This window comes from Salmo salar, chromosome 01 (genome assembly GCF_965601325.2).
Source record: "Salmo salar chromosome 01, fSalSal1, whole genome shotgun sequence".
Taxonomy (NCBI): Eukaryota; Metazoa; Chordata; class Actinopteri; order Salmoniformes; family Salmonidae; genus Salmo; species Salmo salar.
The window spans coordinates 121,715,845-121,732,358 of NC_138291.1; the positions used below are offsets into that span (position 1 = coordinate 121,715,845).

Consider the following 16,514-nt stretch of genomic DNA (forward strand, 5'->3'; position numbering starts at 1 on the left):
CGTCATTTTTCTCGTAGAAAAGCGATAAAATTCCGACAGGGAATCTCCTTTTCGGCAAACAGAGGAAAAAATCCCAAAGGCGGGGGCGGTCGGGGTCACGCGCATAAGCTAGTGTCTCTTGATGGGCCACTTGAGAAAGGCGATAATGTGTTTCAGCCTGGGGCTGGAATGACGACATTCTCTTTTTTCCCGGGCTCTGAGAGCCTATGGACGACGTGGGAAGTGTCACGTTAGAGCAGAGATCCTTAGTAAATGATAGAGATGGCAAAGAAGTTCCAGAAATGGTCAGACAGGCCACTTCCTGTAAAGGAATCTCTCAGGTTTTGACCTGCCATTTGAGTTCTGTTATACTCACAGACACCATTCAAACAGTTTTAGAAAATGTAGGGTGTTTTCTATCCATATGTAATAAGTATATGCATATTCTAGTTACTGAGTAGGAGTGGTAACCAGATTAAATCGGGTATGTTTTTTATCCAGCCGTGTCAATGCTGCCCCCTAGCCCTAACAGGTTAAAATACATTTTTATGCAATTTATCTCGTAAAAAAGCGATAATATTCCGACCGGGAATCTCCTTTTCGGCAAACAGAGGAAAAATCACAAAGACGGGGCAGCCAGGGCACGCGCCTAAGCCCACAGTCCCTTGATCGGCCACTTGAGAAAGGCGATAATGTGTTTCAGCCTGGGGCTGGGATGACGACATTCAGGTTTTTCCCGGGCTCTGAGCGCCCATGGAAGACGTAGGAAGTGTCACGTTAGAGTAGAGATCCTTTGTAAAAGATAGAGATGGCAAAGAAGTTCAAGAAATGGTCAGACAGGCCACTTCCTGTAAAGGAATCTCTCAGGTTTTGACCTGCCATTTGAGTTCTGTTATACTCACAGACACCATTCAAACAGTTTTAGAAACTTTGGAGTGTTTTCTATCCAAAGCCAATAATTATATGCATATTCTAGTTACTGGGCAGGAGTAGTAACCAGATTAAATCGGGTACGTTTTTTATCCAGCCGTGAAAATACTGCCCCCTAGCCATAACAGGTTAACATAGAGCTCCAATCAGTTTTAGAATGAGTAACTAGCAATAGGCTGGTGCTAAATATCTCAAAAACGAAAAGCATTGTTTTTGGGACAAATCACTCACTCAACATTTACGGTGCATTTGGAAAGTATTCGGACCTTTTGACTTTTTCCACATTTTGTTACTTTACAGCCTTATTCTAAAATAGATTAAATGTTTTTTTTCCCCTCATCAATCTACACACAATACCCCATAATGACAAAGCAAAAACAGGGTTTTAGAAACAATATTCTTGGTGGTTCCAAACTTCTTCCATTTAAGAATAATGGAGCCCACTGTGTTCTTGGTGACCTTCAATTCTGCAGAAATGTTTTGGTACCCTTCCCCAGATCTGTGCCTCGACACAATCCTGTCTCGCAGCGCTACGGACAATTATTTTGACCTCGTGGCCTAGTTTTTGCTCTGACATGCACCGTCAACTGTGGGACCTTATATAGACAGGCGTGAGTCTTTCCAAATCATGTCCAATGAATAGAATTTAACCTCTTGGGGCTAGGTGGGACGCTAGCGTGCCACCCGTGGTGCACTCCATCAACAGCAGGTGCATTTCAAGAGCGGCAAATTTGAATCCAAATAAATGTCAAAATTCAAATTTTTCAAAAATACAACTATTTTACACCATTTGAAAGATAAACATCTCCTTAATCTAACCACGTTTTACGATTTCAAAAAGGTTTTACGGAGAAAGCATAAATTTAGAGTATGTTAGGACAGTACATTTACAAGAGTTGTGTGTAATGTTTTGTCAAGTCAAAGACAGGGTCACCAAAACCATAAAACCAGCTAAAATGATGCACTAACCTTTTACAATCTCCATCAGATGACACTCCTAGGACATTATGTTAGACAATGCATGCATTTTTAGTTCTATCAAGTTCATATTTATATCCAAAAACAGCGTTTTACTATGGCATTGATGTTGAGGAAATCGTTTCCCTCCAATAACCGGCAGTCAAGTCAGCGTAACAAATTAAATAATTAAAATTAGAAAACATTGGTAAAATATTATATTGTCATTTAAAGAATTATAGATTTACATCTCTTGAACGCAATCAACTTGCCAGATTTAAAAATAACCTTACTGGGAAATCACACTTTGCAATAATCTGAGCACTGCGCCCAGAAAAATACGCGTTGCGATACAGACTAGACGTCATGTTGGGGAGATCTAAAATCGAAAATACTATGTAAATAATCCATTACCTTTGATTCTCTTCATCAGATGTCACTTCCAGGTATCACAGGTCCATAACGAATGTAGTTTTGTTCAAAAAAGCTCATCATTTATGTCCAAAAATCTCCGTCTCGTTAGCACATGATGTAAGCCAGCCGGACTTCTCGTCATGAACGAGGGGAAAAAATATATTTCCGTTCGTTCAAACATGTCAAACGTTGTATAGCATAAATCATTAGGGCTTTTTTAACCAGAACATGAATAATATTCAAGGTGGACGAATGCATACTCTTTTATAACGTATTGGAACGAGGGTACCCAACATGAACTCGCGCGCCAGGTGTCTAGTGGGACATCATCGTTCCATGGCTCTTGTTCGGTCAGATCTCCCTCCAGAAGACTCAAAACACTTTGTAAAGGCTGGTGACATCTAGTGGAAGCAATAGGAAGTGCCAAAATATTCCTAAACCCCTGTGTTTTTCAATGGGATAGGTTTAAAGTCAATACAACACATCAGGTATCCACTTCCTGTCAGAAAATGTCTCAGGGTTTTGCCTGCCAAATGAGTTCTGTTATACTCACAGACACCATTCAAACAGTTTTGGAAACTTTAGAGTGTTTTCTATCCATATATATTAAGTATATGCATATTCTAGTTACTGGGTAGGATTAGTAACCAGATTAAATCGGGTACATTTTTTTTATCCAGACGTGCAAATGCTGCCCCCTAGACCCAACAGGTTAAATAAGAAAACAAACTGTAATATCATCCGGAGTGAAACAACACCATCGTTGTTTTAAATAAGAAAACAAACTGTAAAATCATCCAGAGTGAAACATCACCATCGCTGTTTTAAAATAAGAAAACAAACTGTAAAATCATCCGGAGTGAAACACCACCATCGTTGTTTTAAATAAGAAAACAAACTGTAAAATCATCCAGAGTGAAACAACACCATCGTTGTTTTAAATAAGAAAACAAACTGTAATATCATCCGGAGTGAAACAACACCATCGTTGTTTTCCAGCAGTCTGTCTCACTAACTGTCCTTCCTCTATTCTGTCCCCGCCTCCAGTGTTCTCTCAGCCAATCATTGGTAAGGCGAAGGGGGGGCTGTTGAAGAGCCACTTCCTGCCGCTGATGGAGAAGTTGAGGAAGAAGGCTGCCACCGTGCTGATGGATGAGGAACAAATGAAGGCCGAGGGACGAGGCGAGATGTCTGAGGCTGAACTACTCATCCTGGATGAGTTCACCATCCTGATCAGAGACCTCTATGCCTTTTATCCGCTTCTCATCCGCTTTGTAGACTACAACAGGTAACTAGACATTCTACCTCCTCATCTGCTTTGTAGACTACAACAGGTAACTAGACATTCTACTTCCTCCTCCTCCATGTTGCTGACTACAACAGGTAACTAGACATTCTACTTCCTCCTCCTCCATGTTACTGACTAGAACAGGTAACTAGACATTCTACTTCCTCCTCCTCCATGTTGCTCACTACTACAGGTACATGGCCGCTGGGGTAAAGTGAGAGGAGTGGGTGGATCAATAACAAACAAGCAATAACATAAGTGTTATTTTAAGTTGTTAAGATGTCATGCCAGTTTCTGCTGTTAGTGTGAGTGTTTTATCCAACTGAATACTGTAACTTGTTTTGCAATGTGTTTTTATCTTAGGGCCAAATGGCTGAAAGAATCGAACCCTGAGGCTGAGGAGCTCTTCCGCATGGTAGCAGAGGTCTTCATATTCTGGTCCAAGTCTCATGTAAGCTACACAGAGACAATTTCACATATGAATCATCACGTCACTGCAACAGTTTCCAGGAAACATTTAATGTCTTAATCACTCTGTGATTAGTTTCTATTGGTCGTTACCAAGGCACTCTGAAAGTACGCTCTACACAAAAAAAATAATAATAATCCTATTAAAATCCCATTCAATTCTAGGAATTCTTCAGTGTTTCTTTCTGAAATAAATACATTTTACATTTGCTTCCCTGACAGCGAGAACTAGAAGAGACTGTAATGAATCTCTAGAGTGTTAATGTGTGTCTGTGCTTCTCCAAGTACCCTGTCAGGCTGCAGGCTACATTTGCATAAATCCTTGGCAATATCCAACACTGAGATATTTTATTTCTTCCACTGCAGAATTTTAAACGGGAGGAGCAAAACTTTGTGGTTCAGAATGAGATCAACAATATGTCCTTCCTCATCACAGACACCAAGTCAAAGATGTCCAAGGCAAGTGGTGTTATATAGATGGTACGAGCGTGATTATTATTTTTTTACATTGTTATGTACATTTAAGTGTACTATGACTCTGTATACCATATATAAGTCAAAGAGCATTGTCCCCCAATATGATGAAGACTGCACAGTAAGTTGTGATGACTGAACATAATTAAATGGATAAGTTGTTCTTGACCAGAGATGTGTCTTGGTGTTCAGATAGAACAAGAGAGGACTCAGTACAGAGCCCTGGGGGACACCAGTAGTGACACATTAAAGAGGACCTCGTGCAGAGTCCTGGGGGACACCAGTAGTGAGACATTAAAGAGGACCTAGCACAGAGCCCTGGGGGACACCAGTAGTGAGACATTAAAGAGGACCTAGTACAGAGCCCTGGGGGACACCAGTAGTGAGACCAGGTGGTGCTGCTGACTTGTTGACTTGTCACCTGGTGTCTCCCCTGTAGGGAGCCGTGTCCGACCAGGAGAGGAAGAAAATGAAGAGGAAGGGTGATCGCTACTCCATGCAGACCAGCCTCATCGTAGCAGCGTTGAAGAGACTACTTCCTGTAGGACTGAATATCTGCGCTCCGGGAGACCAGGAACTGATCGCTCTGGCCAAGATCCGCTTCAGTCAGGTATCACTTAAGTCTCTAATGAAATGGTAAGGTGTCTCATTGGTATTCATTGACTCCACAGTAAGTAGAACAGCCTAGATTCCATGGCGCCCCCCTGTTTGCTACAGTCAAACCCTATGAATCAGTGTTTCTGTGATGTTTTGTCAACAGAAAGATACAGAGGACGAGGTGCGGGAGATCATCAGAAACAACCTGCACCTGCAGGGAAAGGTGACCACTACTTTATTACTGTCTCAGTTGTGACATCATCAGCATGCACCCATACTCATCTACACCATGCTACAGCATGGTAGTACTATACAACGTAGTATATACTCATCTAAACCATGCTACAGCATGGTAGTACTATACAACGTAGTATATACTCATCTACACCATGCTACAGCATGGTAGTACTATACAACATAGTACATACTAATCTACACAGCATTGTAGTACTTTACAACGCAGTACTGTAGTACTATACAACGCAGTACATATTAATCTACACCATGTTACAGTATGGTAGTACTATACAACGCAGTACATACTAATCTACACCATGCTACAGCATTGTAGTACTATACAAAGTTGTATAAGCTGACTCTGTACTTCACCCAATAAGAAGTCAATTTGGATGAAGTTAAGTATTAGACCTAAAAAGACAAAGAGAGGTTTAATTTTGTCTTTCATAACCCTGCATGTCCCATCTCCCTCCATTCCTCCAGCTCACCATCTCTCTCTCTCTCTCTCTCTCTCTCTCTGTCTCCATCTCACCGTTCTCTCTGCATGCCTGCATGTCCTGTCCACTCGTCGCCCTTCCTCCTCCGTCACCGTCCTCAGTACCGAGTGTTCCACTTCAAAAAGCTGGTGAAGAAGTTAATCATAGTGATAAAGTGGATGAAGAGTCAGCAGGCCTCTAAACCTCCGGCTTTAGAGACGCCCGGCGGGCACAAACGTCTGGCTGGCGCACGGAAACGTTCTGCCACTGTGGAGAGTAGCTACACCCACAGGTCTCCCAGGACCACCCTGGCAGGCATCAAGAAGGCCTCATCTGTGGATTATGTGATGCATCATGGGCACGGGCAGGGCAAGCCCCCGGGTAGAGCCGCTGATATCCCGGGCACGTCCAGGATTCGAGAGGGTCACCTGGGGGCCTTAGGGCAGAGCATGTATGGGTGTAATACTGCGTTGGTGGGTAACCCATGATCCTCATAACCTTAACCCTTAGCCTATTTCCCAGATCTGTTCAATCTAATCAATTAAAGAGAAATTGCAGAAAGGCAGGGTGGAAGTGGAGAAAGTTACATTATGATATTCTGAGAGAGCAAGTTGGCATATTTTTTTAAACTTGTACCTCTATTTAACTAGGCAAGTCAGTTAAGAACAAATTCTTATTTTCAATGACGGCCTACCGGGGAACAGTGGGTTAAGTGCCTTGTTCAGGGGCAGAATGACAGATTTTTACCTTGTCGGCTCGGGGATTCGATCTTGCAACCTTTCGGTTACTAGCCCAACATTCTAACCACTAGGCTACCCTGCCACCACGATATATCAAGGCCATTATGATATTCTGAGAGATCAAATTGGCGTATATAACAAGGCCATTAGAAAATGCCAGACGGGCTCAGTCTTCTTACTTGATCACTAATAATCAGAATAATTCAAAAGTGCTCTTCTCGACCGTTGATGGCCTGATAAATCCTACCCCAGAAAACCTAATGTGAACTTTCCTCCGCGTCTAAATGTGATGAGTTGGCGGCATTATTTCAGAGATAAGATAACTAACATTAGGCTGGTTATCAGTCAAGCAAGAACTCATGAGAAGTTTGATATGAGCCCTGGTCTACCACTCAAAGGTCAATATTGATCTATTTTCTCTAGTTTTACATTTACATTTTAGTCATTTAGCAGACGCTCTTATCCAGAGCGACTTACAGTAGTGAATGCCTACATTTTCATACATTTCATACATTTTTTTTTCTTCCCCCGTACTGGTCCCCCGTGGGAACGGACATGCTCAGGAAAGTGCTATCACAACTTAAGTCCTCTACCTGCCTTCTCGATCCAATCCCCCACCACCGCCTTCTTCAAAACAAATGACATATCTGAAGAAGTGCAAGCTATTGTTAACCACTCCCCGTTCATAGGCACTTTCCCCACTGCACTAAAAACCTGTCCTGGTGAAACGCCCTTCTTAAGAAAAGTCATCTTTTTTTTCAGCTCTTAGCAATTTTCAGCCAATCTCCAACCTTCCATTCTTAAGCAACATTCTGGGAATATTGGTTTTCAAACAGCTAAATTATTTATTTTTTAAGTGCCAACTGTATTTTTGAATAATTCCAATCTGGTTTTGGTGCCCACTACAGCACAGAAACAGCCTTAGTGGTTAATAAAGTGGTAAATGATCTTAGAGCCAACACAGATGCCAAACAGCTCTCTGTCCTTGTACTCTTAATTGCTGCATTCGACACTGTCGACCGTAGTGTCCTTCTGGACAGACTGGAGAGGGTTTGGTTTGACCTCTCCGGTCCAGTTCTAAATTGGTTTAGGACCTATTTAACCGGTCGAGAGTTTTTTTTTGTGTCACCCTTAGTGAACATAATACATATCATGTGGCGTTCCACAAGGTTCTATTTTGGGTCCGGTACTGTTCAGTTTATATATGTTACCCCTTGGCAGCGTTATCAGAAAGCACAGCATTGATTTTTCACTGCTACGCAGACGATACACAACTTTATATTTTTTTGTGTCACCAGAGGATTTTATGTCCACGGATAAATTATTAGACTGTATTAGTGATTTAAATACTTGGATGGCTCACAACTTCCTCCAGTTCGAAGTACTTGTCGTTGAAGCCAAAGCACAGAGAGAGAATATGGCCTCACATTTTAATTTACGGGCAATAAAGATAAAACACCAGGTAAAAAAAAAACTAGGTGTTATTTTAGAATCTGAACTAAATTTCAATTAGGAATGTGACCAAAATAGCTTTTTCCCACCTGAGGAACATTGCCAAGGTGTGACTGTTTCTCTCTCAGGCTGATACAGAGAGACTCATCCATGTATGTATTACTAGCAGGCTTGACTACTGCAATGCTCTCCTGTCTGGTCAACCCAAAAAAGCCATTTGTCAACTGCAAAACATACAGAATGCTGCAGCGTGGGTACTGACCAAGACCAGACGGAGAGAACACATTACACTGGCTGCCTATCAGTTTTAGAATTCATTTAAAGATTATTCTATTGGTTTTTAAATCAATCCACAATTGTGCACTTTAATACATGTCAGACATGTCAGACAGCCTTTTAACTATCTCAAAGCCTAGGACCAAGAGGTAGTCTTTAATTATTATGCCCCCAGCCTCTGGAATATCCTGCCAGAGAACCTGAGAGGGGCTGAAACTGTGGACATATTAAAAATGTATCTTAAAACACACCTTTTTAACTTTGCCTTTTGTTAGAGTGCTTTGTATTCGTTCAGTTTTTATTGTTATTCTTTAGTTGTTTATCCTCCGTTTTATTTTCATTGTTTTTTTTTTATTTTCTTCCTGTGAAGCACATTGTGTTGCATTCCATGTCTGAAATGTGCTGTATAAATAAAGCTTGATTTGATTTGATTCCTGCTGAAAAGCCAGCTGATATTTTTTGGTATAACAATGACTATAGGAGTTGGAAAGAAAACCTAAACAGGGATCAGGCTAACGAACCCTAACCCTCACAGTGAAATCACATAGCCTTGCTTAGACCTCAGACATGTTTATACCTCCTGTTTCTCCTCAACCCCAATAATGTATTCTCTGTGGGTGTGTGTGTGTGTGTGTGTGTAGCTGGAGGACCCTGCTATCCGCTGGCAGCTTGCTCTGTATAAAGACCTTCCTAACAGGAGTGAGGACACGTCAGACCCAGAGAAGACTGTAGAGAGAGTCCTGGACATCGCTCACGTTCTCTTCTATCTAGACCAGGTGGGTTCTGGGAAACATCAGGGTCATGTTCATTAGGGCATGCAATGGAAAACATTTTAAAAACGTTAAGTAACAGAAAACAAGGCAGCCCGTCCCTATTTCAGCCTGTTTTCTTTGGTTAATAGTCACATCTTAAAACGTTTTGTCATGGAAAAATAAAAGTCCCTCAGTCAGGTTTTTTTTCTCAGTTTGATGCTTACCCGGGTACACATACCCAGGTGCTTACCCAGGTACACATACACATGACCCGGGTCTGAAGTCGTCTCACTATTATGTTAATAAATATCCAAAAGGAAAGTACTTTTGGGGACAACATTGGTATTTTATGACGGTGTGCCCTTTCCTGCAGGGCTGAGGGTCATTTCCATCTCCGCAAAAGGAAGTTTAAATATCCTCATAAAGAAAATGTGGCCGATTTATTTTTTTCTTCAATGCATGATTTGGTTTTACAGTTAAATGGTTTGACCCCTAGCGTGTTATCACAGATTTCTCCATTGATATTTGGTTTAACCTCTATGGGCTAGGTGGGACGCTTGCGTCCCACCTACTCAACAGCCAGTGTAATCCCGTGGCGCGATATTCAAATACCTCAAAAATGCAAAAACTTAAATTTTTCAAACATATGACTATTTTACACCATTTTAAAGACAAGACTCTCGTTAATCTAACCACACTGTCCGATTTCAAAAGGGCTTTACAACGAAAGCAAAACATTAGATTATGTCAGCAGAGTACCCAGCCAGAAATAATCAGACACCCATTTTTCAAGCTAGCATATAATGTCACATAAACCCAAACCACAGCTAAATGCAGCACTAACCTTTGATGATCTTCATCAGATGACAACCCTAGGACATTATGTTATACAATACATGCATGTTTTGTTCAATCAAGTTCATATTTATATAAAAAAACAGCTTTTTACATTAGCATGTGACTAGCATGTGACTAGCATTCCCACCGAACACTGCCGGTGAATTTACAAAATTTCTCACGATAAACGTTCACAAAAAACATAACAATTATTTTAAGAATTATAGATACAGAACTCCTCTATGCACTCGCTATGTCCGATTTTAAAATAGCTTTTCGGTGAAAGCACATTTTGCAATATTCTCAGTATATTCTCAGCTCAGCTCAGTATATTCTCAGCCCGGCATCACAGGGCTAGCTATTTAGACACCCAGCAAGTGTAGCACTCACCAAAGTCAGATTTACTATAAGAAAAATGTTATTACCTTTGCTGTTCTTCGTCAGAATGCACTCCCAGGACTTCTACTTCAATAACAAATGTTGGTTTGGTCCCAAATAATCCATTGTTATATCCAAATAGCGGCGTTTTGTTCGTGCGTTCAAGACACTAGGGTAAATAAGGGTGACGAGCATGGCGCATTTCGTGACAAAAAAATTCTAAATATTCCATTACCGTACTTCGAAGCATGTTAACCTCTATGGGACCGGCGGGACGAATTCGTCCCACCTACGTAACAGCCAGTTGAATCCTGTGGTTCGATTTTCAAAACCTTTGAAATGCTATTACTTCAATTTCTCAAACATATGACTATTTTACAGCTATTTAAAGACAAGACTCTCGTTAATCTAACCACACTGTCCGATTTCAAAAAGGCTTTACAACGAAAGCAAAACATTAGATTATGTCAGCAGAGTACCAAGCCAGAAATAATCGACACCCATTTTTCAAGCTAGCATATAATGTCACAAAAACCCAGAAGACAGCTAAATGCAGCACTAACCTTTGATGATCTTCATCAGATGACAACCCTAGGACATTATGTTATACAATACATGCATGTTTTGTTCAATCAAGTTCATATTTATATCAAAAAACAGCTTTTTACATTAGCATGTGACGTTCAGAACTAGCAAATTCCCCGCAAACCTCCGGGGAATTCGCTAACAATTTACTAAATTACTCACGATAAACGTTCACAAAAAGCATAACAATTATTTTAAGAATTATAGATACAGAACTCCTCTATGCACTCGATATGTCCAATTTTAAAATAGCTTTTTGGTGAAAGCACATTTTGCAATATTCTAAGTACATAGCCCAGGCATCACGGGCTAGCTATTTAGACACCCGGCAAGTTTAGCACTCACCAATATCAGATTTACTATTATAAAAGTTTGATTACCTTTTGTTATCTTCTTCAGAATGCACTCCCAGGACTTCTACTTCAATAACAAATGTTGGTTTGGTCCAAAATAATCCATCGTTATATCCGAATAGCGGCGTTTTGTTCGTGCGTCCCAGACACTATCTGAAATGGTAAATCAGGGTCGCGCGCATGGCGCAATTCGTGACAAAAAAAAATTGAAATATTCCATTACCGTACTTCGAAGCATGTCAACCGTTGTTTAAAATCCATTTTTATGCAATTTTTCTCGTAAAAAAGCGATAATATTCCGACCGGGAATGTCCATTTAGCTAAACAGAGGAAAGTAAACAAAGCTTTCGGTCGACGCGGGCACGAGCCTGAGTCTCACAGTACTGTAACCAGCCACTACCCAAACGCGCAACTTTTTTTCAGCCAGAGCCTGCAAAGCCACGATTCAGCTTTTTACCGCCTTCTGAGACCCTATGGCAGCCGTAGGAAGTGTCACGGGACAGCTAAGATCCTCACTCTTCAATAAACAGAGACAAGAAGAACGACACCTTGTCAGACAGGCCACTTCCTGCATGAAACCTTCTCAGTTTTTTGCCTGCCAAATGAGTTCTGTTATACTCACAGACACCATTCAAACAGTTTTAGAAACTTTAGGGTGTTTTCTATCCATATGTAATAAGTATATGCATATTCTAGTTACTGGGTAGGAGTGGTAACCAGATTAAATCGGGTACGTTTTTTATCCGGCGGTGTAAATACTGCCCCCTAGCCCTAACAGGTTAACCGCTGTTTAAAATCAATTTTTATGCCATTTTTCTCGTAAAAAAGCGATAATATTCCGACCGGGAAATCGTTTTTTAATACAAAGAGAGTGAAAGTAAAAGCATGCTATCCCCTCATGCACGAGTCTCAGTCTGATGGCCCTCTGATAGAGCACTTGCCAAACGCGCTAATGTGTTTCAGCCTGAGGATGGAATTACATCGTTCAGCTTTTTCCCGCCTTCTGAGAGCCCATGGGAGCCGTAGGAAGTGTCACGTCATGCCAGAGATCCCCTGTTTTTGTTAGAGATAATCAAGGAGGGCAAGAAATGGTCAGACTGTAAGGAATCTTCTCAGGTTTTTGCCTGCCATATGAGTTCTGTTATACTCACAGACACCATTCAAACAGTTTTAGAAACTTTAGGGTGTTTTCTATCCAAAGCCAATAATGATATGCATATTCTAGTTACTGGGCAGGAGTAGTAACCAGATTAAATCGGGTATGTTTTTTATCCGGCCGTGCAAATACTGCCCCCTATCCCCAACAGGTTAACTCTGATGAAGTCCTGTTAGAAATGAGTTTGAGTTGTGTGAATTGGTAACATTATGCCTCTCCCTTTTCCTCTTCCTGTAGGTGGAACATCCACAAAGGAGTAAGAAGGCTGTGTGGCACAAGCTGCTCTCTAAACAGAGGAAGAGGGCTGTGGTGGCCTGTTTCAGAATGGCTCCGTTGTATAACTTACCCAGGTAAACATGGCTCCACTTGCCTTACCTAACTAACCCTAACTTACCCAGGTAAACATGGCTCCACGTGCCTTACCTAACTAACCCTAACCCTAACTTACCCAGGTAAACATGGCTCCACTTGCCTTACCTAACTAACCCTAACTTACCCTGGTAAACATGGCTCCACTTGCCTTACCTAACTAACCCTAACTTACCCAGGTAAACATGGCTCCACTTGCCTTACCTAACTAACCATAACTTACCCAGGTAAACATGGCTCCACGTGCCTTACCTAACTAACCCTAACTTACCCATGTAAACATGGCTCCACTTGCCTTACCTAACTAACCCTAACCCTAACTTACCCAGGTAAACATGGCTCCACTTACCTTACCTAACTAACCCTAACCCTAACTTACCCAGGTAAACATGGCTCCACTTGCCTTACCTAACTAACCCTAACCCTAACTTACCCAGGTAAACATGGCTCCACTTGCCTTACCTAACTAACCCTAACCTTAACTTACCCAGGTAAACATGGCTCCACTTGCCTTACATTTAACATTTACATCTAAGTCATTTAGCAGACGCTCTTATCCAGAGCGACTTACAAATTGGTGCATTCACCTTATAATATCCAGTGGAACAACCACTTTATAATAGTGCATCTAAATCTTTTAAGGGGTGGGGGGATTAGAAGGATTACTTTATCCTATCCCAGGTATTCCTTAAAGAGGTGGGGTTTCAGGTGTCTCCGGAAGGTGGTGATTGACTCCGCTGTCCTGGCGTCGTGAGGGAGCTTGTTCCACCATTGGGGTGCCAGAGCAGCAAACAGTTTTGACTGGGCTGAGCGGGAACTGTGCTTCCTCAGAGGTAGGGAGGCGAGCAGGCCAGAGGTGGATGAACGCAGTGCCCTTGTTTGGTGTAGGGCCTGATCAGAGCCTGAAGGTACGGAGGTGCCGTTCCCCTCACAGCTCCGTAGGCAAGCACCATGGTCTTGTAGCGGATGCGAGCTTCAACTGGAAGCCAGTGGAGAGAGCGGAGGAGCGGGGTGACGTGAGAGAACTTGGGAAGGTTGAACACCAGACGGGCTGCGGCGTTCTGGATGAGTTGTAGGGGTTTAATGGCACAGGCAGGGAGCCCAGCCAACAGCGAGTTGCAGTAATCCAGACGGGAGATGACAAGTGCCTGGATTAGGACCTGCGCCGCTTCCTGTGTGAAGCAGGGTCGTACTCTGCGAATGTTGTAGAGCATGAACCTACAGGATCGGGTCACCGCCTTGATGTTAGTGGAGAATGACAGGGTGTTGTCCAGGGTCACGCCGAGGCTCTTAGCACTCTGGGAGGAGGACACAAGGGAGTTGTCAACCGTGATGGCGAGATCATGGAACGGGCAGTCCTTCCCCGGGAGGAAGAGCAGCTCCGTCTTGCCGAGGTTCAGCTTGAGGTGGTGATCCGTCATCCACACTGATATGTCTGCCAGACATGCAGAGATGCGATTCTCCACCTGGTTGTCAGAAGGGGGAAAGGAGAAGATTAATTGTGTGTCGTCTGCATAGCAATGATAGGAGAGACCATGTGAGGATATGACAGAGCCAAGTGACTTGGTGTATAGCGAGAATAGGAGAGGGCCTAGAACAGAGCCCTGGGGGACACCAGTGGTGAGAGCACGTGGTGCGGAGACAGATTCTCGCCACGCCACCTGGTAGGAGCGACCTGTCAGGTAGGACGCAATCCAAGCGTGGGCCGCGCCGGAGATGCCCAGCTCGGAGAGGGTGGAGAGGAGGATCTGATGGTTCACAGTATCAAAGGCAGCAGATAGGTCTAGAAGGATGAGAGCAGAGGAGAGAGAGTTAGCTTTAGCAGTGCGGAGAGCCTCCGTGACATAGAGAAGAGCAGTCTCAGTTGAATGCCCAGTCTTGAAACCTGACTGATTAGGATCAAGAAGGTCATTCTGAGAGAGATAGCAAGAGAGCTGGCCAAGGACGGCACGTTCAAGAGTTTTGGAGAGAAAAGAAAGAAGGGATACTGGTCTGTAGTTGTTGACATCGGAGGGATCGAGTGTAGGTTTTTTCAGAAGGGGTGAAACTCTCGCTCTCTTGAAGACGGAAGGGACGTAGCCAGCGGTCAAGGATGAGTTGATGAACGAGGTGAGGTAGGGGATAAGGTCTCCGGAAATGGTCTGGAGAAGAGAGGAGGGGATAGGGTCAAGTGGGCAGGTTGTTGGGCGGCCGGCCGTCACAAGACGCGAGATTTCATCTGGAGAGAGAGGGGAGAAAGAGGTCAAAGCACAGGGTAGGGCAGTGTGAGCAGGACCAGCGGTGTCGTTTGACTTAGCAAACGAGGATCGGATGTCGTCAACCTTCTTTTCAAAATGGTTGACGAAGTCATCCGCAGAGAGGGAGGAGGGGGGGGGAGGGGGAGGAGGATTCAGGAGGGAGGAGAAGGTAGCAAAGAGCTTCCTAGGGTTAGAGGCAGATGCTTGGAATTTAGAGAGGGAGGAGAGGAGGGTTGAGGAGGCAGAATCAGGAGATAGGTTGGAGAAGGTTTGAGCAGAGGGAAGAGATGATAGGATGGAAGAGGAGAGAGTAGCGGGAGAGAGAGAGCGAAGGTTGGGACGGCGCAATACCATCCGAGTAGGGGCAGAGTGAGAAGTGTTGGATGAGAGCGAGAGGGAAAAGGATACAAGGTAGTGGTCGGAGACTTGGAGGGGAGTTGCAATGAGATTAGTGGAAGAACAGCATCTAGTAAAGATGAGGTCAAGCGTATTGCCTGCCTTGTGAGTAGGGGGGGAAGGTGAGAGGGTGAGGTCAAAAGAGGAGAGGAGTGGAAAGAAGGAGGCAGAGAGGAATGAGTCAAAGGTAGACGTGGGGAGGTTAAAGTCACCCAGAACTGTGAGAGGTGAGTCATCGTCAGGAAAGGAAATTATCAAGGCGTCAAGCTCATTGATGAACTCTCCAAGGGAACCTGGAGGGCGATAAATGATAAGGATGTTAAGCTTGAAAGGGCTGGTAACTGTGACAGCATGGAATTCAAATGAGGAGATAGACAGATGGGTCAGGGGAGAAAGAGAGAATGTCCACTTGGGAGAGATGAGGATTCCAGTGCCACCACCCCGCTGGCTCGATGCTCTAGGGGTATGCGAGAACACGTGGGCAGACGAGGAGAGAGCAGTACGAGTAGCAGTGTTATCTGTGGTAATCCATGTTTCCGTCAGCGCCAGGAAGTCTAGGGACTGGAGGGTAGCATAGGCTGAGATGAACTCAGCCTTGTTGGCCGCAGACCGGCAGTTCCAGAGGCTGCCGGAGACCTGGAACTCCACGTGGGTCGTGCGCGCTGGGACCACCAGGTTAGAGTGGCAGCGGCCACGCGGTGTGGAGCGTTTGTATGGCCTGTGCAGAGGGGAGAGAATAGGGATAGACAGACACATAGTTGACAAGCTACAGAAGAGGCTACGCTAATGCAAAGGAGATTGGAATGACAAGTGGACTACACGTCTCGAATGTTCAGAAAGTTAAGGTTACGTTGCAAAAATCTTATTGACTAAAATGACGAAAATGATACAGTACTGCTAACTGGTGGAGTAGGCTAGCTAGGAGTAGGCTAGCTAGCAGTGGCTGCGTTGTTGACTTTGAACGTGTAGCTGGCTAGGTAACCTCGATAGTTTCAGTACTACACCTAACTTACCCAGGTAAACATGGCTCCACGTACCTTATCTAACTAACCCTAACTTACCCAGGTAAACATGGCTCCACGTGCCTTACCTAACTAACCCTAACCCTAACTTACCCAGGTAAACATGACTCCACGTGCCTTACCTAACTAACCCTAACCCTA

At 43.5% G+C, this 16,514-nt stretch overlaps 1 protein-coding gene across 1 annotated transcript in view; it reads left to right on the plus strand.

Annotated features, from left to right (window-relative positions):
• Positions 1 to 16,514, plus strand: part of LOC106613696 (ryanodine receptor 2) — a 1,296,826-nt gene that overhangs the window by 842,237 nt on the left and 438,075 nt on the right. The window contains 7 exon segments of the mRNA XM_082973418.1: positions 3,328 to 3,568; positions 3,932 to 4,019; positions 4,403 to 4,499; positions 4,954 to 5,120; positions 5,271 to 5,330; positions 8,930 to 9,064; positions 12,587 to 12,699. Coding sequence (XP_082829544.1) covers positions 3,328 to 3,568; positions 3,932 to 4,019; positions 4,403 to 4,499; positions 4,954 to 5,120; positions 5,271 to 5,330; positions 8,930 to 9,064; positions 12,587 to 12,699 — 901 coding nt within the window.